The sequence below is a fragment of the Bos taurus genome, chromosome 3 (assembly GCF_002263795.3).
Source record: "Bos taurus isolate L1 Dominette 01449 registration number 42190680 breed Hereford chromosome 3, ARS-UCD2.0, whole genome shotgun sequence".
NCBI lineage: Eukaryota > Metazoa > Chordata > Mammalia > Artiodactyla > Bovidae > Bos > Bos taurus.
In genome coordinates, this window is record NC_037330.1 from 113,642,191 (window position 1) to 113,666,630 (window position 24,440).

General features: G+C 47.3%; 1 protein-coding gene across 4 annotated transcripts in view; it reads left to right on the forward strand.

The window, feature by feature from the left end:
• Positions 1–24,440, forward strand: part of TRPM8 (transient receptor potential cation channel subfamily M member 8) — a 92,037-nt gene that overhangs the window by 56,325 nt on the left and 11,272 nt on the right. For all 4 annotated transcript variants that reach the window (XM_005204960.5, NM_001206066.2, XM_024989669.2 and 1 more), the window contains 5 exons: positions 305–476; positions 2,308–2,485; positions 13,695–13,885; positions 22,077–22,176; positions 23,538–23,571. In XM_005204960.5, coding sequence (XP_005205017.1) covers positions 305–476; positions 2,308–2,485; positions 13,695–13,885; positions 22,077–22,176; positions 23,538–23,571 — 675 coding nt within the window. The remainder of the gene's footprint in view (positions 1–304; positions 477–2,307; positions 2,486–13,694; positions 13,886–22,076; positions 22,177–23,537; positions 23,572–24,440) is intronic.

Here is a 24,440-nt window from a genome sequence, read left to right on the forward strand (position 1 = left end):
GCTCAGGGGTTGGCTGGAGAGGAGTGGGGCACTGTGGAGTTGGGGCCCTCTTCTGCTCCCAGGCAGGTCTCATTCAGAAAGTCTCTGCTCTGAGATGGCCTGGGAACCTGCAAGCAAAGATGCACCCATCAGTGCATGCCCTGAGACCCGGGGGTGATGATGAGCATGTCTAAAAATTGGTGGGTGGATGATGCTGGCTGCCGCAGGTCCCTGGGGCCCCTCTGCCCTTCTCTGTGGTCAGCGGAGCAGTCGAGCCGCCCTGGTGCAGTCCTGACGCTGCTCTTCTGTCCTCCTCCCTCGACAGCTGATCGACGTGTTCTTCTTCCTGTTCCTCTTTGCCGTGTGGATGGTGGCCTTTGGTGTGGCCAGGCAGGGCATCCTTAGACAGAACGAGCATCGCTGGAGGTGGATCTTCCGCTCAGTCATCTATGAGCCCTACCTGGCCATGTTTGGCCAAGTGCCCAGCGATGTGGATGGTGAGCCTGACATGGTCCCGATGGGGACAGCTGGGACACGAAAGATGCTTCCAGAACCAGCTCTCAGGGAGCCTCCAGGGCTTCCTGGTTTGATCCTGAGACTTGTCCTAGGAACAGGCTGCTGGAGTCCAGCCAACATCAGGCAGTGGACACTAACCCTCAAAGCCTTTTCCTTCTCCTGAGCAGGATCTTATGTACCCTGGCAAGCTTGTCCCCAGCATCTCAGCCTGCAATTTTTAAACCTTCTTAAAAAGAGTGTTTCTCAAACTTATGACAGCAGCATGGCCGATGACAGCCAGAATCCTCACTGGTGTAGAAAAGAGTGTTGTGGGTCTGTCCAGAGTGACAGGGTACCCATTTATTTCAAAAAGTGCAATAGTGAAAAATTTTGCCCTGGAACCTGGGATTTAAGCTTCTGGTATGAGTTCACTGCCAACTATCTGGAGGCAGGTTAATGGTAGCAGAGATGGCATTCATTTGATCACAGCCAGTTGGCATAAGGAAAGCATGGGGCATGTGCAAACTGGTGTGTGTTTTGGATAAACTGTAGAACATCTTTGTGATGCTGGCAGTAGCTTGGGCTCATCGCGTTCTGTCCTGCCACAAGAAAACCCCCCTGATGTTCGCCCGGGCCTAGCCTTGTATTTCCTAGCTCCCTGGTGTTTTCTCAATTATCCCCATGGCCTCATGTGGTCTTTCTGGTGTCTTCTGCTGCAGTCTCTTCCAAGACCTTAGAGAATGCTCTTTTCCATGCACCGATGGAAAGGCAGCTTGTTATTATCATTCCCCAATCTGCACTCTGCACTTGCCAGTTTACATAAGTGGGTGTGTTTTGTCCTCCCAACAGTCCTACATGTTGGTGGCCTTAGTCCGACGGGAGGCGGTTCATGGTGACCTAAAGAGTCAGTGACAGGTAGTGTTCAAGTCCTGGTTCCGTCACTCGTGTGCTGTGTGACCTGGGATGCAGTTGGCATCTCAGCCTCTAAGTCCTGCTGCAGGTCACATGGGTGTGGCACCATCTTCTCTGACAGGTGTGTCACCAGCCGGCAGGTCAGACTCGCACGCTCAGCGGAGGGTCGAGTCCAGCGGGACTCCTGGAGGGCCAGACGCTTACATCCACTGCCTTCTCTAAGATTCCCAGGAAAAACTCCTCATCCTCTCTTCCAGATCCAGACTTTCTCCATGGCCCCCATTCTAGGCTGTTGCCCCCGGTCACACAGATGCGTATCAGCCTCTCAATTTACACACCCCCCCTCCCCCCACCATTTCCTTCCTGGTAGCCATGTTCGTTTTCTACGCCTGTGACTATCTGTTTTGTAGATAAGTTCACTTTTTACCACTTTTTAGATTCCACATATAAGTGATAGGGCTTCCCTGGTGGCTCAGCTGGTAAAGAGTCTGCCTGCAATGTGGGAGACTTGGGTTTGATCCCTGGGTTGGGAAGATCCCCTGGAGAAGGGAACGGCTACCCACTCCAGTATTCTGGCCTGGAGAGTTCCATGGACTGTGTAGTCCATGGGTCGCAAAGCATCAGACACGACCGAGTGACTTTCACTACAAGTGATACCACGTGATACTTGTCTTTCTCTTTCTGACTTGTTTCACTTACTGTGATAGTCTCTGGTCCATCCGTGTTGCTACCAGTGGCGTTATTTCGGTGAAATATGAGTCAGTGAATGAAGTGTGATTCTGAGGCTTATGCCCAGTTGGGTAGAGTGTCTTGGAACAGTGCCCAACACAGTGCCCGGTCTTCACCTCGTGGCCCGCTGGGGTGCCTTGGTGCCGCCCTTCCGAGTGTCCTCACCTTGCCTGTTGGTTGCTGCATCCTCAGGTACCACGTACGACTTCTCCCACTGCACCTTCACTGGGAACGAGTCCAAGCCCCTGTGCGTGGAGCTGGACGAGCACAACCTGCCCCGCTTCCCCGAGTGGATCACCATCCCCCTGGTGTGCATCTACATGCTGTCCACCAACATCCTGCTGGTCAATCTGCTGGTCGCCATGTTCGGGTATGTGCTCGGTGACGTGCTGGACGTGCTCAGAGACGCACTGGACGTGCTCGGAGATACACTGGACGTACTCGGTGATGCACTGGCTGGGTGTCCATGCGATTCCAGGCCCCGTGCTGGGCTGGGCTGGAGGCACTGGGAGGGAGGCAGCAAAGGTCTCCCTTGAGGAACGCATGTTGGAGGTCTCTAGGGCACTGGTGGTCTAGGGTAGGGAGAGGCCTTGAAGGGACTATATTACAAATATAGTGTGTCCCTGTAAGCTATAACCTGAGCTTATTTGACCCCCCCTCCAGCATGTTCAGACTATTAGATATCCTCTTAGCTACCTCCCCCGAGCATCGCGATGCTGGCCTGCCAGTGACTGCATCCCAGCTCAGCTCAAGGTCCTCACGTTCTATGGAGTCAGATGGATGGTTTCCAGGGCTTAAGGGACTCAGCTGTTAGGTAATCACTGCTTTAAAATGTTGAGTTTAAGTACAAGTCCAGAGCACAGGGTCAGGAGAGTGATTCTCTTTGGGGCTTGTGTCTAATAAGGTTGGCGTGAGAACTCGATGGGACTCTGAAACATTTTTATTGCCTTTGGCCATTCTCTTTAATACATTTAGAAAATCATGTTTGTCTCACCCCTTATTCTTTCTTAAGAGGGTTTCAGAGAGCCTCATGTGTCGGTTACAGTGGAAGTACCTTGGTTTTTTATGCTGTTGCTGTGAAGTAGCTGGTTATATTGAGTACATGAATCCTGGCACAGAGAGAGACACATAGTTTATAAACAAAATATAAATTAAAAAATTATTTGTTAAACCTTGGAGTGAATGAAAACTATAGTTGAACCCCCAAACTGGGAAACTATGACAGACAAGAAATACGTTTGATTTCATTAAACAAATGTTTTAGGTACAGGGGACCGCAGATAGAGTCACGTGATAAATGATAGCCTGGGGGCAATCTTCGCCTGAATGTGAGCAGAGGCTTCCAGTTCTTAAGATAGAATGGGCTCCTGCACACTGGAAAAAGAAAGATGAGCCAGTAGAAAATGGGCAGTTTAGTTCAGTTCAGTCGCTCAGTCGTGTCCGACTCTTTACGACCCCATGAATCGCAGCACGCCAGGCCTCCCTGTCCATCACCAACTCCCAGAGTTCACTCAGACTCACGTCCATCGAGTCAGTGATGCCATCCAGCCATCTCATCCTCTGTTGTTCCCTTCTCCTCCTGCCCCCAATCCCTCCCAGCATCAGAGTCTTTTCCAGTGAGTCAACTCTTCGCATGAGGTGGCCAAAGTATTGGAGTTTCTGCTTCAGCATCAGTCCTTCCAATGAACACCCAGGACTGATCTCCTTCAGAATGGACTGGTTGGATCTCCTTGCAGTCCAAGGGACTCTCAAGAGTCTTCTCCAACACCACAGTTCAAAAGCATCAATTCTTCGGCGCTCAACCTTCTTCACAGTCCAACTCTCACATCCATACATGACCACTGGGAAAACCATAGCCTTGACTAGACGGACCTTTGTTGGCAATGGGCAAGGGGAATGCAATTCAGAGAAATTTAAATGGTCCCTAATCATATGGAAAGGGGCTCACCCTTGTTGTGGGAAAAGTCAGATGAAACCAAGAGCGAGGTGCTGGTTTAGGATCTGTCAGGTAAACAGACATCACAGGAAGGGTTGGGGGTGGTTCTGGGAGTCTGACTTGTCTCCAGCTTTTGGTAGAGTGATCTGAAAATAGCTATTAAAAATATACAAACCTTTGGCCCAAGTCCTTCACGTCTGGGAATCTTTACTAAAGGCACATATGTAAGAGCACTTATTAGATCCATCATTTGATGCCTGACGATACGGTGATAACAGAACAAAACATGTTCTAGCCACAGCGTGGAATATTATGCAGCCCTTAAAAAGAAAAGGTGGGGCCTCTGTTTATTGACTTGGAAGGATATTTTGTTAAATATAAAACGCAAAATGCAGACTTATTTTAGGTTATAATCTTATTTTCTGACAATAAAAAAGAAATTTAAAAACTCACAATGATCACATATTACTTCTATAATTAAAAAAACAGTCAGTTGTCACCCAGAGCCGTGAGGGGTGCCAGGATTGTAATCGAGGGTCATGTTTCTCTGTTGGTCAGTGGCCCGCCCTGGAGTGAGGCTGGGTGGGGGGGACGCGTGCCTCTGGGGACATCACGCATCCATGGCACTGGTCAGCGAGTGGTCATCCGGCCTTCAGGAGCACAGAGACATCCACCTCTAGTCCAGGTGCTTCCAAAATGTCACTGCTTTGCTTAAAATTCTGGCAGTATTTTAGTATTTCCCCACAGTGTTCGGGGTAAATTTCAACCTCCTCCAAGGCCGTCTGTGACCTGAACTTTGAAAACACCTTAAGGATTCCGTCCGCAGGCATCCCACCTGTTCATCCCTGAACGAGGTGATCTGTCCTGCCTGACACTTTTGCAGATGTCACCTCTCTGTCGGCATCACCTGTTCCATCTTGGTGGCTCCCTCCCCCTTCCTCCTTATCCTCTAAGGAGCCCAGCAGCATCCTTGGCCTGAGTGGTCCATGTGCCCTCCCTTCTGTGCATAATGACCCCATGCACCCTCTTCACAGCCATAGCCTCCTCTCCTTCCAGACTGTAAGCTCTGGAGGGCAGAGACTGTGTCTGTCTCAGTGCCTGGCCCTTCCTGGTTTTGTTCCATGGATGAAAGAACAGAATTCGTTCTGCTTTTAGTTCCTTATTCGGTCACCAGTGAGGAGCTTAGCTTCCTGTTCTGTTAGTCAGGCTGAAGTGTTAATAGTGAAGTCACTCAGTTGTGTCTGACTCTGCGACTCCATGGACTGTAGCCCACCAGGCTCCTCTGTCTATGGGATTTTCCAGGCAAGGGTACTGGAGTGGGTTGCCATGTCCTTCTCCAGGGGATCTTCCCGACCCAGGGATCGAACCCAGGTCTCCCGCATTGCAAGCAAATGCTTTACTGACTGAGCCACTAGGGAAGTGTTAATGGTGAATGTCAAATGAGTGACGGGTTCATCACACGGATAACATCTGCTCTGTGTCAGGTGTGTGGGCCATGGAGGTCACGTGGCCATTGGTCCCACTGGCCTTAAAGAGGGAGTGTGCAACCACTCCCCTCCCTCAACCATCACTGGCTCTAACGGGGTCCTGAAAAGGACTTAGGGATCCAGATACCTGTATTGCTTAAGGGAAGCTGGACCATGTCAGGCCGCCAAACGTCCCCAAGTCTGAGCTTGCAGAGAGAGATGGCAAGAGGAGTGATTATGTATCCATGTGAGGGCAGAGAAGGGAAGACCAAGTCCCAGACTTGAAGCAAGAGTGGGGAGGAAATGAGATGACTGGGGTTCTATTTGACAGTGATAGCCTCTCCTGTCAACCTTTATGTTGAACACTGGGCTGCCCCTGTAAAAACTGACCACCGATATAACATCTACAACCATTCAACAAAAAGGCTGACAGCTCCCAGTGCTGTGGACTCTGAGTGACGTGAATTCAGGAGATTTCAAGAGGCAATGTGGAGTAGTGCTTAGAGCTTGCCTGAGTCTGTGTGCTGTGACTGTGTGTGTGTGTGTGCACGCGCGTGCTCAGTTGTGTCCAACTCTTTATGACCCCGTGGACTATAGCCTATGGCGGACGTCTCTGTGACCAGGCTCCTCTGGCCATGGGATTCTCCAGGCAAGAATACCAGAGTGGGTTGCCATTTCTTCCTCTAGGTGTTCTCCAAAGCCATTCTTCAGGATTGTATCAGTTTGTAATTCATTATGCCCTTGACAATCATAAAATGATAGAATTTGGAGCTGAGAGGGACAGGAGTCTGGCCTATTTTTTTTGGGTCAAGGAAGTGGAAGATGGGCAGCTCAGCATCTGCTGTGCTGGCCACACTGCGGTCCAGCTTGCTGTGTCCATTCAAGACTTCAACCTGAGTGTTTTCCCCATGAGACCTGAGCCGTTGGGCTGTGCTGGCCACACTGTGGTCCAGCTTGCTGTGTCCATTTGAGACTTCAACCTGAGTGTTTTCCCCGTGAGACCTGAGCCGTTGGGCTGGGCTACAGCCCACTGTTGCCTCATTCAGTGCTTAAGTGTAAAAGCTGGAGGAGTTCCCTTCCCAGGGGGGCTTCCCAGATTCCTCTTGGGCTCAAGCAGAGGCCTTTTCTTTGTTAATCCCTGTCTGGGCACTTGAGAACAGTCCCCTTGCTATCCTTAGGCTAACTGATCAGAACACTGTCTTGGAAGATGGTTGTAATGGTTGTTCTGGGCTTCCCTAATAGCTCAGCTGGTAAAGAATCTGCCTGCAATGCAGGAGACCCTATTTTGATTCCTAGATCGGGAAGATCCCCTGGAGAAGGGACATGCTACCCACTCTACTATTCTGGCCTGGAGAATTCCATGGACTGCATAGTCCATGGGGTCACAAAGAGTCAGACACGACTGAGCGACTTTCACTTTCACTTTTCGAGCCCACAGCTCTGGGCTATGACCCCCATCTGGCTTCACATCAAAATATTCGTGTAACAGCTTAACTATACACAATGGCAGCCTTTTGAACTCAAAGTAAATGAACACTTGGGATTTTAAAGCGATATTGGAGTGTTCTCTAGATGGTATTCAGCAGGGAAAGGAAATGGATGTGAACATCTGTGATTATTCCACATTAAAATTATTGATCACAGGCCATGTGAGGCTTATCAGAGCACGGAGTGAACTTAGTTGTCAGTAGATGACTCGGGGTCATGTTAACACACAGCTGAGGCGCCTGCAGGTACTGGGTCCTGAAGATCAATCCACCAGAGGCTTTTCTGCTGAAACGGACCCACAAGACATGCCCTGTCTAGGGTGATTTCTAAGAATGATTTTTTAGTCTTAGGACTAATGTATGTTCGTTACAAATATGGAGCAGAATAGGAAAAAAAAATATCATGTGGTACAGACTTAAGCGTTGGGGTGACTTCATTAGTCCCAGGCAGGCTACTGAATCAGGATGAAAAGGGAGCAGATAATGGTAATGATAATAATAGCTAATATTTATTGACACTTTATTGGGGTAGGCACATTCAAGTGCTTCACATGTGTGGCCTTGTGTAAATTAGTCATCATTTTTGTGTAGGCGTGGCTTTATAACCATTTATAAATGAGGAGTTGGAGGCAGAGAGAGGTTAAAATCTGTGCTATTTGAGACGTAGAGAACGGACATGTGGAGATGGGGATGTGCGGTGGAAGGGGAGGCTGGGACAAATTGATGGAGTGGGGCTGACATATATGCCCTGCCGTGCTCTGATGACCTCAGGGAGCAGGGAGATGGGGACCGAGTAGGGAGAGAAGCTGAAGAGGGAGGGGATGTATGCTTACCTATGGCTGAGTCGTGTTGTTCAACAGAAGCTATCACAGCATTGGAAAGCAATTATATTCCAAAAAAAAAAAAAGAGAAAGAAATCCCTGCTATCTGAGGGTGATGGGCATGAGGCATAGTGATATAAGACGATGTGATGTGATACAAACAGTATAAACAGCGCGAAAAGGCTGTTGACAAAGGATCATGGTGCTGAGTGGGGGTCATAACTTGCGACAGATCCCAGGTGGGCAGCAGTGAGTGGGTGAGACCTTTGCCCTTTGAGGTTGGGTTGGAGAGGGAGAGGTAGAGGAGATAAATCGGTCTGGGGAGGACCAGCGACTACAGAGGGGAGGAAGTTGAAGTGGTAGCTTATGGAGTCTTTTCTGCCGTGGCAAAGAATTTGGATTTTTCTTGCAGATGAAGGGAGGTGTTCATGGGTCTCTACACAGGCAAGCCAGAGAAAGCAATGGCACCCCACTCCAGTACTCTTGCCTGGAAAATCCCATGGACGGAGGAGCCTGGTGGGCTGCAGTCCACGGGGTCGCAAAGAGTCGGATACGACTGAGCGACTTCACTTTCACATTTCACTTTCATGCATTGGAGAAGGAAATGGCAACCCACTCCAGTATTCTTGCCTGGAGAATCCCAGGGACGGGGGAGCCTGGTGGGCTGCCGTCTATGGGGTCACACAGAGTTGGACACGACTGAAGTGACTTAGCAGCAGCAGCACACAGGCAAACAGCATAATCTTAGTTGTGTTACTTTGACAAAAACAAACTCAACATTTAGCATCACAAAAACCAGTGCCATGAAATCGCTGACTGTCTCTTACTGGTCGCTTTGATGCATTTTTGGTGCTGCAGAGTCAGAGGGGAGCCTGGATGTGCAGAAACATTTTAACACACCCGCTGGGGCACTGCATGGGTGCAAAACGTCAGGGTGATCCGGGGTCCTTGGATATGGCTAGTGTGTCAGGCAAAGAAGGGCAGGTGGAAAATGCCTGAAATCTGTGAAAAGCTTGGAAGAGAGGTTGATCTGCTTGCAGTCTAGCTGGCAAGTTTTTCTAGATTCTGACATTTTAGCGTCTACTTTTTCTTTGTGAATTTTTTGCAGACTTTCCATTCTGCTCTGTGGATTGGTCTTTCTTTTTTTTGTTTTTACTACCAAACGGCTTTAATTACTGATCTTTAAAAATCATTTTAACATCTGTTGTATGAAGGCCCTTCATTAGTCTTACTTAGACTTTTCCTGGCTTTTCTTGTATGTTTAATCAGATGGAGGGCCTAAGGCTTATCTTCTGAAATCCGTTTTTCTTTCCTATTCCAATAAGTTTGTTAATGAATTTTATTGTGCTGATGTTAACTTTGTAGATTCATTTAGGGGAAGCTGAAATCTAAAAGAAGTGCCAGAAAAAAATGGGTTTTTCTCCACTTAATTAAATACATATAGTTCCTCAGTTTTGTGGACTTTTTCCACGTGGATATGGTCAATGTTCTGTACATTTTTTCCTAGCCATTTGTGGTTGTGAGTGATATAGTTTTTCTATTATGTTTTTTCGATAACTGTTTTTTGATGTGTAGGGAGGTTATGAAATATAACTTATTTTGGAATAAGTCTCTTTTGTTATTGTTCAGCCGCTAAGTCATGTCTGGCTCTTTGCAACCCCATGGACTGCAGCATGCCAGGCTTCCCTGTCCTGCAGTATCTCCTGGAGTTTGCCAAACTCATGTCCACTGAGTTGGTGATGCCATCCAACCATCTCATCCTCTGTCACCCTCTTCTCCTCCTGCCCTCAATATTTCCCAGCATCAGGGTCTTTTCCAATGAGTTTAATAAATAAGAAACAGGAGGAAACTTCCATGATGTGATGAAAAGAAAAGAGAGAAAAAAATAATTCCATGTCTCCTTACTGAATTCTTTTTTTTCTCTCTCTTTTCTTTTTCTCATGTCATGGAAGTTTCCTCCTATTTCATATTTATTAAGCTCCTTCTTTCTTCTACTTCTTTTTTTCCCCTCCTAATCAGAAATGGATGTTGCATGTCGCCAGAAAACTTTCTAGCAATAATTGAAATGGTATTTTTTCTTTTGATCTATGATGTATTATGAAAATGATGAATTACATAAGTGACCTTAATATTTAGTCATCCTTTTGTTCTTTGGTCAGGCACATTACTCTTTTAACGTAATGCTGAATTTCAGCCATGTGTATTACAAGGCTATCTGAATCCTAAACATTTATCTCTCAGTAACATTTTCACTGTCAAGGGATGTCTGAGGGTTCGTCTCTCCTGTCTCTTCATCCTCTCGTACTCAGCTGCTCCTAGGGGACAGAGATCCTGCCGGCTGGGTAGCTGAGGGCACAAGATATCACGAGAGATGTTTAGTCAAAGGGGACTGTGCTCAGATTTCCTTGGTGGTCCAGTTGTTAAGATTCTGTGCTTCCAATACAGGGGGCGTGGGTTCCATCCCTGGCTGGGGAACTAAGATCCCACATTTAGCGTGATTCAGCTAAATGTTTTTCTTTAAAGGTGGAGACCTTGCAGAATTTCTCCCAAAGAAGACACTAGATGGCCAGTGCTTGGCAGGGAGAGTGAGGACCATCAGAGTTGGGTGGATGAGAGCCTGAACCTGAGGGAGGGGCCCTGAGCTGCTCTGGACATTTGGGTTTGCTGAGGGGGTTGAGATGCATCGACAGCAGAACTCAGCCTCTCCTCTACGGAAATGGAAAACCATGTTTAAGAACATCAAAATCGTTCGAGCAAAGTGCTTTGAAGCAGTGCCCAGTTATTAGCCTGCCCTGGGTAGTCCTCATGTCTTTTTGGCGGAGGCTGGGGCTGACTCGAGAGAAGAAGAGCAATCTAGAAGGTCTAGGGTGAGATTTGGCTCCGGGTCACGTTTATCCTTTTCTGCTGCTCTCTGGGGGAAGGTGGGTCTGAGTAAAGGTGGACCTCAGCATGGTCAGCCCTGGAAATGTGTGATTTCTGCAAAGCGGCCTTTGGGTATTCATGTCCAGTAATCAGCCAGCTCGTCTACAACCCCTGGGATGCGGATCAGGGCTTTTACTGCTTGCCCAGGAGAGGAACGCTGCTCACTGGATCCACCTGGACCCTGAAGTGCAGAGGAAGCAGTGATTCCAGCTGGGGCTCCATGGAGCCTGCTGGGTTGTCCTGAGGAGCACCTGGGGCAGAGACGGGAGGCAGAGTTCTTCAAGGTGAAGACTGCTACCAACACCAGCCTCTGTTGTGGGCACTGGTCTAAGTGCATTTTAGACCAGGGCTTGGCAGCCTTTTCGGTATGTGCCAGCCGTGGTCTGGCTTCGACCAGAAATGCGGAAAGAAGCCATGCCTCATGGCCCTGCACCATCCCCTCCTCTCTGTTCATGGCCCCTTACAGAGCAGTTTTGGCCCCTGGGTCACATTGCCAGTTCCTTTTCTAGATGACCTGGGAGGCGTGAGATGTTTTCCTTTGCCTCTGAGTGACTGGTGAGGTAAGATGCCAATCTCTTCCCACTAGGAAGGACCCTTCTCGGCCATAGTTCCACTCAAAGCTTCCCAGGAAGAGAGGGACGGTTCATGTTCTCCAGCTCTAGGCATCCTGAGTGTTCCTCCCTTCAATAGGAAGGAGTAATTCCTTTTGGATAAAACTTAAGAAGACAACATTTGATGCATTTTTTTTTTTTTTTTTAAATTTGGGGCACTGCAACAGCAATCGGCAGAAACCATTTTTGGGTGCATAGATAAGGATTTAAGATGCTGCTCCCAGGGCATTACCATTTGAATGGTGATACTGGTTCTAGCACAAAGAATAGAGTAAAACGTGATTCCTGGCAGGCTGCCCGCCTGGACTTCGTTAACCCGGGCGTGCCTGCCGTCCTCTCTCATTGCAGCAACAGAAGCCGGCGGTGTCCTTTGCAGACGCAGAATCAGCAGGGACTGGCCAGGACAGATAATGATGCTGGGTGTTCGTCTCCGAGCAACCTGACCTACATTTGGAAGAAGCGGCAGCTTCCCTGCTGGGTTCAGTTTGCTGCATGCTCACGCATCACAGTCCTATCTGCTTTTCACCTAGAGAATCTACCACGTAAAGATGACACATGATCAATCAAGAAACCATTTTACATGCCTAGTCTGGGAGGTTATGGATAGTAGATACTCAGTAAATGTGAATTCCCTCCACTTTAAAAACCACCCCCTATTGAAGAGGCATTCCCTGCAAAAGCCTGCCCCGCACAGACCCCAGGACCTGGAGGAGTCTGATTCATCAGTCAATGCCAAGATAAGAGGAGCTGAACTTACAGGCAAAGCCACAACCGTGCTCCATGTAGGTTAGGGCTTTGCTTGTGTGTATGACCATCACTTGCCTGAAGATATTTAAGTCTTAGGTGGTAGTGTGGCAGAGAGCAAGAGTGAGGTCTCACAACAAATGAATCCCATTTGGCCTGCCTGAGAAGTTTGGCCTCTGAAATTTTTACCCAGAGTTTGGAGAATTTAATCTATCTGCAATCAGGGTTTGCTTGGAGGTGATTTCTAAGCATTCACTGATACTTCTTTGGCTCTTAATGGGGTGGTTTGGTGTTAGCAGTAAAACTGTCTTGGATGATTGAACTTCAGTGAATGGTAGAATGCATCACATTAATCTTTTACTAAGTAGTCCAAGCAGATCAGCGATTCAATGGACATGAACTTGGGCAAACTCCGGGAGATGGTGAGGGACAGGGAAGTCTGGCGTGCTGCAGTCCATGGGGTCGCAAAGAGTCGGACACGACTTGGTGACTAAACAACAACCACCACCAAGCAGGTCCTTTTGAAACAAGCATAACCCAGAACACTCATGCGCCACGTCATGCAATGGCATCGGGCAGTGACAGGGCGAACAGGCTCTGGAGTGGGTCGCAAGGTCCAAATTTTGGCTTCATCACTTCCCAGTTGGGCAACTCAATTTACCTATCCTGCTTCTGCCTCAGTTTCCTGATCTGTTAGTCATAGCACTTATATGCTGACAACAGCGTCTGGTAGATACAAGTGTTGGCTACCTTGCAATCTTGGTTTAATTTGCAACCGGTAAGTCAGTAGTATAATCAGACATTTTCCCAGTAAATAGACATCCTAATTTTCCTTATGGGGATCTCTTTCTCCCTATGAACTGTGATTTACACAGTGGGATGGTATTGTAAGTAAAAACCCAAGCCTTATTATTTCACTCACATATAAGCATTTTCCCAAAGTATAAAAGTTAGTTATAAACGTAATTTTTAATGACTGCATAATGTAATCTTATGGATTAGCCATAATTTGTCATACATTTTCATAGTGTTGAACATTTTGGTTGTTCCACTGCTGGGTGGATGGTGGGGGCACCAGACACCCATGATGTATAACCATTTCTATATTCTCTTTTCTCAGTGTCTCCTTATTCTTAGGTTAGATTTCCAGAAATAAAATCAATGGGTCAAAGGGATAAATATTTTTAAGGCCCTTGATAAATATTAACAAACGGCTCTCCCAGATCGTTTATAATTAAACTCCCACAATGACGTAGGCAAGTTATTCCTATGAGAGTCATCCTCTTGGGCCTCTCAATATGAAACACAATACCAGAGTAACGGACAAAGAGAACCCTTGAGAGGTCTTGAAATAGGAATCATTTTAAAGTTCATTGGACAATCTTTTGTGATTAGCAACAACAAGACAAAAGCCAGATCTAATTTTGACCCAGCACGAACCAAAGAGTGCCTGAGTTGTTCAGGCTCTGATACCAGCATGGATTTTTCTCTCCTGTATCAGTGAGAGCTTGATACCGATGTCGCCGTATCCGGCGCTGGAATGGCCAGGCCTGTGGAAGGCTGAGTCTCGACCCTCTCTCCCCTCCCGCCAGCTACACCGTGGGCACCGTCCAGGAAAACAACGACCAGGTCTGGAAGTTCCAGAGGTACTTCCTGGTGCAGGAATACTGCAGCCGCCTCAACATCCCCTTCCCCTTCGTGGTCTTCGCCTACTTCTACAAGGTGGCCAAGAAGTGCTTCCGGTGCTGCTGCAAAGAGAGGAGCACGGAGCCCTCCGCCTGCTGTGAGTAACCCTTGCGCCGGGGCCCAGAGGTGAGGGTTCGTTTCTGGGAGGGTGTCTGGTCCACATCTCAACGGCGGGGTTAGTCACAGTTATTTCAGCACTCACAGTGATGTGTCCTGAGACTTCTCTGATGGCCCAATGGTTGAGACTGAGCTCCCAAGGCAGGGGCGGGGGGCCTGAGTTTGATCCTTAGTTGGAGAACTGAGTGAGATCCCATGTGCCACACAACCGAAAAAAAAAAAACAACCCAAGTGTTCGTCTGTGAAGGTCAGGCATCGAGTCCCCTAGTGACTTAGCTCAGGAGGAAGAGTAGATTAAGAAAGACATCTAGATCTGCTGGGACAGCCTTGTTCCAGGGGGCTCGCTTTTGGACGGACATCATAATGGTGTAAGTAGGATGTTGAACAAACACAATGGGTGGGATAGTGTCAAAATGTGACTTGGTTCTTGCTCTCTGTTGCTTCCGTGACATTTATTCTCTGGGAAACCTTAGGTCTGATTCTGGCAAGGCTCATTGCTGCAGAAGCCAGTACTCGAGAAACCAAGTACCACACTCGGAGAGTTGGAGAATCAGGTTTATTACGCTGGCGGGCCCAGAGGAGTTAACACTCTCAGCTCTGAGCCCCGAATAAAGGGGTTACAGAGTTTTTATAGACAGACTGTAGTGGGCAACACTAGCTGTTAATAGGCTGGTTTAAACTAAGGGGTTTCATGCATGCAGGAACAGCAGTCAAGATGGGGAAGGGGATGCCTGGCCTGGACAGGCATGATTAAGCAGGTTTGCAGAGGCTGGGCGATTGCAAAGAGCAGGAACAAGGGTGAGTGAGATAAACTCAAGTTCCTAATATTGCAAGTCCCCACCTTCTGAGACTACGTGACCTACGTGATCTAGTCTTTGCAAGGGGCGAGCTGAGTTACAGAGGCAGAACGAGAAGGAGGTTATGTCAAATTTTAACTTTTCCTCTTCATTCGTGACTTTTCTGGTGGCTCTTAGAGAAAATCTTCCAATGACCTTACTTGGTTGAAGAATCTCAGTTTAGGAATTGGGACCCGCTGTCCAATAGATTAACCAGCCCGTTCGCCGTCTTCCAGAGGGGAGGCTCCGCTTAGCACCCTTCTCAGCTGGTGGACTCGTCAGGAAGGGTGGGCCACTGGCTTTCCTCTCTCCCTGCCTCCTGCCCACTCACTCACCAGCTGCCCTAACTGGCCTTCTGTGGGTTGGAGTGTGGGAGAAGGGAGAGGAAAGAGCAGAAACCCTCTGTGGAAACAATGGCACTGCCCTGGGCTGGCTCCGTGCCCTCTGGCCTGTGCGTGTTTCCAGCTGACCCGCGATCGTGTGGCGCGTGGTGGATCCTTCAGCTGAACCCTGCCCGACCCCTTCACACCAACCACCGCTCCTGGGGTCTGGCAATGCTTTCTCTTGGGGCTGCTCCCCGACCCGAGCCTCTGGTCTCCAGGGGTGTCTTCTGCACATTCTCCCACACCGCCTTCTGGAAGGCAAGAGTCCACACGGCCGTGGGGTTTGCTCTGTCTCTCTTGCATGCTTGCCCACCTCCTCAGCCCTGTTAGACTCTAGGCAGGCAGTTCCCCACCAGCCCCTCTGCTTGCCCCGGCTGTGGGAGCTGGACTCTCTGACCCTTGACCCTCGGTCACACCTGGTTCCACCATCTTTTTGGCTGCAGAGAACCCACATCCGGCTCTCTCCCCCGAGACCCTAGGGTTTCCTAATGCCCCTTCCTTGAGCCACTAAGCTGGGCAAGTCTTCCTCACCCACAAATGTGTTTCCATCAGATTCAGCCCAAGGGAGAGAGAGGCCTATTTTCATTCCTCCGGATGTTTGGACATGAAGAAAGAGTGGGAAAGAGCACCACCGGCTCCTGTAGCTTGTCCTCTAGCCTCAGGCTTAAGTGGGGGCTCCATCTCGGGGTGGGAGTGGGGCGCAGCTGCAGGGCAGCTGTCTGCACATTGACGGGGCCCAGACCCTTTGGGGTCCACACGGATCTTTCCATTTCTTTTAAAAGTCAGAAGGAAAAGCAATAATTTTTAGGTGACAGAAAATCTATTGGTACATGTGTGGGAAGCCAGCACTTCCCTGGTGACTCAGACGGTAAAGTTCTGCCAACGATGCGGGAGACCCAGGTTCAGTCCCTGGATCAGGAAGATTCCCCTGGAGAAGGAAATGGCACCCCACTCTAGTACTTTTGCCTGGAAGATCCCATGGTCGGAGGAGCCTGGTAGGCTACAGTCCACGGGGTCGCCAAGAGTTGGACACAATTTCACTTTTACTTTCATATATGTGGGTGCATGTTCAGTTATGTCCAACTCTCTGTGACCCCATGGACTGTAGCCTGCCAGGTTCCTCTGTCTTCATGGAATTTTCCAGGCAAGAATGCTGGAGTGAGTTGCCTTTTCCTTCTCCAGGGGATCTTCCTGACCCAGGGATCCAACCTGTGTCTCCCATGCCTCCAGCATTGGCAGGTGGATTCTTTACCACTGAGCTGTCCAGGAAACCCCTGTTGGTATATACTTGTCTTTATACCAACCCAGTCATATAATCTTTTAAATATTTTCTTCATCCAGGAAGGGGCCCATGATGGCAGAAGTGCCAGTGCTGAGGGCCTGGGGTGACTGACTTATCTCTGTAAAATTAGAAGTCCTGTATCCCAGGGACTCCATCAGTTCAGGGACTCACAGAGGTCATCAGTGGCTCTGTGTGCTGCCTAGGGATGCAGAGTTGATGACCCAGATTGGACTCAGCCCTAGAACCTGTGAGATTTCCATTCTCTCTTTTTTTTTTTTTTTGAGGAAAAGCCAAGAAGGGTCTCACTGAGTCTCTAAGAAGATCTCTTGTATCTTATCTAACAACTCCATGAGACCTGGTTGCTTGAAACAGCTACTATTTATCTGCTCACTGACTGGGCTTCCCCCGTGGCTCAGACAGTAAAGAATCTGCCTGCAATGTGGGAGACATAGGTTTGATCCCTGAGTTGGGAAGATCCCCTGGAGGAGGGCATGGCAACCCACTCCAGTATTCTTGCCTGGAGAATCCCCGTGGACAGAAGAGCCTGGCAGGCTGCAGTCCATGGGGTTGCAAAGAGTCAGACACGACTGAGTGACTAAGAATGCACGACTACCATCATGGGATTCATGTTTCATTTTGGGCCAATCATTCCTGTCTTTCTAGTATATCCCAAATATTTTGATGATTCAGAAAGTAAAAACATGAATTTTACTAACCTAGATATGATAATTGGCTGTAATTAAGAAAAATTTAATTTGCTAAGAACCATCATTTCTTTGTTTGATTCCTTCAAAGAAAAATGGGGGAAAGATACTCAGGAATATGACCTTCAGTATTGTTCATAATTTGCTTCTGTGTTACTCCTGCAGCCATGATCCCCTAAAGTCTGGCTTTCAGAATGTAAATGTACAAGGACCCCCATCTCATGTCACAGTTTAAAGAATCCTCATTGTCGACTCTTTTAACAGCATTATTTCAAGATGTTCAATGTCACTTTGGGGATGTCATTAGCTATCGCATGTATGTAATTGCCTTTCCTAATGAGGAAAAGTGTTTTGACAATTTGGATAAGTTACCGTCTTTCTTCTCATTGTTTTGCTGTGGAAGACAGAGTGAGTAATTTCTAACCAAAAGAATGAGAAGTCTTTATATCAGGGATGGGAATTGAAAGCTGAGACCTGGAATTTGTACTCAAAGACTACACCCAAAGATCAGGGGCATGTCATGAAGCGTCTCAGAACTACCTTTGAGTCTGTTCTGAAGCCATGTCATGGATGAATGTCTGTAGAACCTGTGGGAGGGCTCAGGGGACCAAACCAAGCCTGCAGACTTGGAGGCAAATGCAAAGTAAATTTAGGAAATGTGTTGCCAACTAGAGTCTTTGGCAACAAGTTTCATACTTCTTCCTGAGTGGTTACAGAGGAAAAACAAATGATGGAGAAAGGTTGTGGGGAGGAAGGTTTGATGAAGTATGAAGGAAAGTGAAAATGAAAGTAAAAGTCACCTAGTCGTGTCCGACTCTTTGTGACCCCCTGGACTATACATGACTCTTTGTGACCCCCTGGACTATACAGCCCATGGAATTCTCCAGACCAGAATACTGGGTAGCCGTTCCCTTCTCCAGGGGATCTTCCCAACCCAGAGATCGAACCCAGGTCTCCCGCATTGATTGTTTGCCAGTTGAGCCACAGGGGAAGCCCAAGAATACTGGAGTGTGTAATCTATCCCTTCTCAGGGGATCTTCCCCACCCAGGAATCGAACCAGGGTCTCCTGCATTGCAGGCAGATTCTTTACCAACTGAGCTATAAAAGCCATGTCTAACAGTTAGTGCTGTCTGGAAATAATTTGGTGCCTTGTGAGGTAGGGAATTCCTCATCACCAGTGGGATTCCAGCTGGGGGTGGGGAGGTAGAGGGGCTCCATGGGAGGAAGGTCTGCTCTCCAGCCCAGAATCAATAGAATCAGGAGACGTGATGTATGGGTGAGGACAGATCAGTCCTTTGGATTCAGGATGGGCTGAGAAGGCAGGATAAGATGCAGATATCCTCCCCAAACTTATTTGTGATTAAGCATAATAAGAACGTAAATGTAGAAAACAGGCATGTGGACAAACGGGGGCCGAGGAAGGTGAGTGTGGGTGAATTGGAGATGAGCTGTCTGGTGGCCTCCCATTCCCGTTCCATTTCTGTATTCTTCCTGAGACTAAGAGCTGTCTGGAGAAAGTGTCGTTGGCTCACTGTTCCTCCAATTGTGGTGAGCCCTTCAAGGAGACAGGTACAGAATAATACCACTCATTCTGACATGTTGCTTTCTCTAGTTGAAGCTCCTGTCCACTTGCTGGCCAGGTTTGGGGATATGTTTTCATTCATTCATTTATTTTTTATTGGAGTATAATTGCTTTACAATGCTGTGTTGGTTTCTTGGTGAGCACACACACACTACCCTGTGTAAAATAGAAAACTAGTAGAGAACCTGCTACAAAGCACAGGAAGCTAGTTCAGCGCTCTCTGACGACCTAGAGGGGTGGGAGGGGTCCCAAGAGGGAGGGGATACATGTATGTGTATGGTGATTCACTTTGTTGTACAGCAGAAACCAGTACAACATTGTAAAGCAGCAAAGCAACATTTGTTGGTCAGTTGCTCAGTCGTGTTTGACTGTTTGTGACCCCATGGACTGCAGCACGCCAGGCTTCCCTGTCTTTTACCATCTCCCAGAGCTTGCTCAAACTCATGTCCATCAAGTCGGTGATGCCATCCAACCATCTCATCCTCTGTCATCCCCTTCTCCTCCTGCCTTCTGTTTTTCCCAGCCAGGGTCTTTTCCAATGAGTTGGCTCTTCGCATCAGGTGGCCAAAGTATTGGGGTTTCAGCTTCAGCATCAGTCCTTCCAATGAATATTCAGTGTTGATTTCCTTTAGGATGGACTGGTTTGATCTTCCTGCAGTCCAAGGGACTCTCCAGAGTCTTCTCCAATTAAAATAGATAAATAAATAAAGTGAAAACAAATCCCCCAACCTGGCCAGCAAGTTGACAGGAACTTCAACTAGGGAAAGCAAAGAAGGCAGAAATGAGCTGTGTTCATCTGCACCTGTCTCCTTGAAGGAGACACCACAATTGGAAAAAACAGTGAGCCAACGACGTTCTCTCCAGACAGTTCTTAGTTTCAGGAAGGAATAAAGACATAATGGGGGATGGGGGTGGAGGACAGAATCCTCCAGCCACTACGCAATGATGACAGAAGACAGGGACCCAAGAGCCTCTTTACTCCCTGGAGATTCTGGGGCATCTGGTCACCACCTGCCCTTTTGTCTTTCTTTCGGGATGGCTAATTCCTGAACCACAGCATTCTGTGGCCGTCGACTCCTCTCACGGTAACTCATTTCCTACATTTACTTTGCATTTGCCTCCAGTGATAGGAGAATCATGGGGTTTAAGCTTCACATGGCTCTTCTTTAGAGAAAAATGCAAGATTTTTCGAATAACTTTTCAGAAAAGGTAGAATCCAAGCTTCCCTGATTTGTACTTTTGGGCCGATACTTTCAAGTGATGGTAAAATGTATGCTACCCAGTGATTACAGTTTTATAAAACCCATCGCTTTTCATGAATGAAAAAGTATTTATTCATAGAGCATTTGAAAAATACAGAAAAGCTCAACTGAGGGCAAGAGCAGATGGGCTTCAGACGGTAAAGAATCTACCTGCAATGCGGGAGACCTGGATTCGATCCCTGGGTTGGGAAGATCCCCTGGAGGAGGACATGACAACCCACTCCAGTATTTTTGCCTGGGGGATCCCCGTGGACAGAGGGGCCTGGCGGGCTGCAGTCCATGGGGTCATACACAGTTGGACACAACTGAGTGACTAAGCACAGCAGCACACACATCTAGAGATAAATATTGATAGCATATTGGTATTGATTCTGTTATTCTTAGTGGGTGTATGATAATTTGATTGCTGTGTACATACACATTCAAAATCTAATTTGCTCATTTAACTAATAACCTCCCATAGAACATCTCCCATCACCATAAATATATACCTTTATGACAATTTTTAGCTGTGGAATATTCCAGCCTGTGGATATACTGTACTTCATTAAACCAATCCCTTGTTAAGCATGTATGGTTTCTCCTCTTTGGTTACTATGTCACACTATGATAAGCAGTTTTATATATTCATTTTTGAGTGCATCAGTGACTTTTTTCCCCTTTGAATTCTTTTCAAAGGAGAAATTTCTAGATACAGTGTATGTACGTGTTGAAGTCTTTTGATATGTCTGTTCCCATCCCATCCCTCGTTCCCTAACGCTGTAACAGTTCACAGATTTTTCCCAGTATATGGGAAACCTGTTTACTCACCTCCTTGCCAACACACGGTACAGTCGTTATTGTAGACCCTGCTCAGTTTCCAGTTTCGTTATGAAAATGCTATGTTATTGTCTCAGTGAACATTTCCTTGATTCTTAGAGAGGTTGGACATTTAGTCACCGGCCATTTTTGCTGTCCAGCCACCTAGTTCAGGAGCATCTATCCTTTTCCAGTTGATTATTAAGTTCTCCTATTGGGCTTCCACATACCTTTAGTTTGAGGAAAACAAATTGAGAATGACTTTGCTTGGAAAAATTCAGTTAAGAGAAATTCAGTTAGGAATTATTTTTTTAAGTGAATGACCACCATTGAAAAATAAATCTGGATTTGCTATCTGCGATCTGCTTCAATTCTGCCCCTTGCCTATTGGTTCTGCCTCTGACTCCCAATTAATTCTGTTTATACCTAGGAAAACCTTATAATAATTCCTAAACTCTAACATCTTGAGGAACAAATTTAAAACTAAACACTGCTGCTGCTGCTGCTGCTAAGTCACTTCAGTCCTGTCCGACTCTGTGCGACCCCATGGACTGTAGCCCCAGACTCCTTAGTCCATGGAATTCTCCAGGCAAGAATACTGGAGTGGGTTGCCATTTCCTTCTCCAGGGGAACTTCCCAACCCAGGGATCGAACCTGGGTCTGCTGCATTGCAGGCAGACTCTTTACTGTCTGAGCCACCAGGAAAGCCCTACTGTTAAAAAAAAAAAAATAATGAACTAAAAATCTTTCTGGAACATTCCCCAGGCCAATTTTGCAGCACACCTGGCTTAGGTGAGAGGAAAAGACTAAACATAAGATTTTCCTTGAGGTCTACACCCAGGCTGCATATTTCAAGAGGATAGGTATGAAGTCCAGGGATGATTCTCCTCTCCTCCAAAGTTTCTACCCCAGCTTTAGGTTGAGAATAGACAATCCATCAGTAATAATCCAACTGAATATTCAGTGTAGCATTCTGATGTCATCAAAATGGGACATAGGAAATGTGAGAACCAAACTGAGTAGTGAAGTGATTTTGTTAAGTCACAAGACACACAGATGGGCTATGGCTGGATCTCGGTTTGGAATGCAAATTACATTCCTATTTCATGCAAGCTCCAATTTCTCATCATTACCAAGAACTTCATTACTATTCCATTGCTCTGCTGCAGTCACTAGTGAGTAACATTAGTCAGATCAGCCTGTGCAGGACGAATCCAAGTCCTTTGGTTCCAGAGTATGGCAAAATGCCTAGCAGGTGTTGATTTAGGAGGGAAAGGAGTAAAGGAAACAATTTGAATGTTTTTCTTTGTCTCATTATTCAAGGTTTCAGAAATGAAGACAACATGACTCTGGCATGGGAGGGTGTCATGAAAGAAAATTACCTTGTCAAGATCAACACAAAAGCCAGCGACCCGTCAGAGGAGTATGTCAGCCGTTTATTCCTGCTTTGCGAGGGTCCCCTTGTGTACAGAAGCTAGCAGATCACAGGCAGCTTACTTGAACAAACTCTGTGTAAAGAAAATTTGCACCAGAGAGCAGCATCAGGAGGCTCAGACAGCCAAAGGTGACAAACAGAAGGGTGTGTCAGCCTTCCAGGAAGGGCAAAACCTTCCCCCCTGCTATCTGATGGCCCTCCTGATTGCAGGGAAGAAAGAGATGTTGATATTTGGAACCTGCAAGGCAACGCCATGGACCAGGTGACCAGAGCATGGGTCCCTGTGCCATAGCTGCAGAGGTGAATTCTGGGAAGATCCACAGATCATGGGCAGCAGTCATTACTTTACAGGGTCCACACATGTGTCTCTGCGAGGAAGAAACAGAGAGATTAGAAGATGGCAAAGCCCTTGGGTTGATGTGTCACAGACTGTTCTTGTCCCTGAGAAGTCCTGAGCATCCTCTATGAGGAACATGGAGTTGCTGTAAACATCCCATAGAACTAGACACATCACTCCCTCCATAGATGGTCCACGAAGAATGTGGGCTGCAGGGTCTCCAGGAGCATGCCCTTTGAGCTTAAAATGGGGTTAACAGGGTTAATGCTACCGATAAGTCGCTTCAGTCATGTCTGACTCTGTGCAACCCCATAGACGGCAGCCCACCAGGCTCCCCCATCCCTGGGATTCTCCAGGCAAGAACCCTGGACTGGGTTGCCATTTCCTTCTCCAATGCATGAAAGTGAAAAGTGAAAGTGAAGTCGTTCAGTCGTGTCCAACTCTTAGCGACCCCATGGACTGCCGCCTACCAGGCTCCTCCATCCATAGGATTCTCCAGGCAAGAGTACTGGAGTGGGGTGCCATTGCCTTCCCCATAACAGGGTTAATAGTCAAATGTAATTCTAACGGAGAGCTCCAAACACACCTCAGAATTCGTCTAAGGAAGAATAAACATAAGAACAACTACTCCCTTTGTTAGGCTTAACACAGCTATTGGGAGCACGGGACGTGAGGTGTGCTTTTTCTCTTCGAGCAATGAGGCAGAGGCCTCTATCCTCCTCTGTCCCTGGACTCAGAGATTTTAGTTTTGGAAGGAAGGAATGGACATTACATGTCATCTTCCACCTCCCACCCGCATCAACAAAGGTAGCATCAATTTGGTGTCCTTCCAACTGGGACAAGAATGCAATTCTGCTTTGATTGGATATTTGGAAGAAAGTAAAAATGATAAAAGTAGCTGATGTTAATTTAGTTGAAGATGAAAATGATCTGTATTTTGTTTTTTAAAATGGAGCCTAATAACCTTTTTTCTCTCTTTCTCTGTTTTCTCTCTTTTTAAACATCTTTGAAGAATAAGGCATCGTTTTAGACAGCTGGATACAAAGGTAGGGTCCTGTTTATAGTTTGGGAAATATTTTTTAAACTCTATTATCTTTGAGCTTTCAGCTAGAGGCTGGTGTCCAAAAATAAATGAAGTTAATTGTTTTGAAAAATGGATATGACCCTCTTCTGTGTTCAGTTGTCTTCGTTCACTGTGTGAAGTCTGACTGCTGGAACAAAATTGCTTCAGATGTTTCTAGCCCACGTGGGAATAGTCCTGAGTCCCATTTCTACAACGTCTGAAATTTCTCCTGCTTCTGTCTAACCCAGGACCCCATTTCTCTTTTTCTCTCAAGAGAAAGATGCTTGCAATGACAAGGAGCACCAGGCAGGCTCAGAGAATCAGCGTGGGAGCCTGGGAGCCTCTACGCCAGTCTTTGTTGCCACTCTAATTTGTCACCTACTGAATTTGAATTATGAATGCGTGAATACACACATAAATGTCAAGCCTAGAGAGGGAATGCCCACCTCCATCCTGAGCTGGGCAGCTGGAAATTACGATTTGGTTCAGGAGAGGTGGCATTCGATTCATAAATACTGGCTCCCTGTTAGACTCTGAGGAGGAGGTGGTGTCTCTCTTATCATGGCGTTTTGAGGATGGGCCCTGGGTGTTGCAGTCACATGTCACATTTGCTGCTTCCTGCCTTGCCGCCCCCAGGATGTGCCGTTTCACTGCTGACAATACCCCATCAGGGGTGGCAGGGTCTCCAGTACCAAAATCCCCTCCTGTAGGAGCGTCTCAAGGAATATTGAATAAATGAACCAAAACTGCTCTTTTCAGAGCTCTAACTGATGATTTATCCAGTCCACAATTCCTTGCATATGTATTTCTGTGTTATCAGCAGCATGTAAAACATCTGAGGCCATGTGTCCA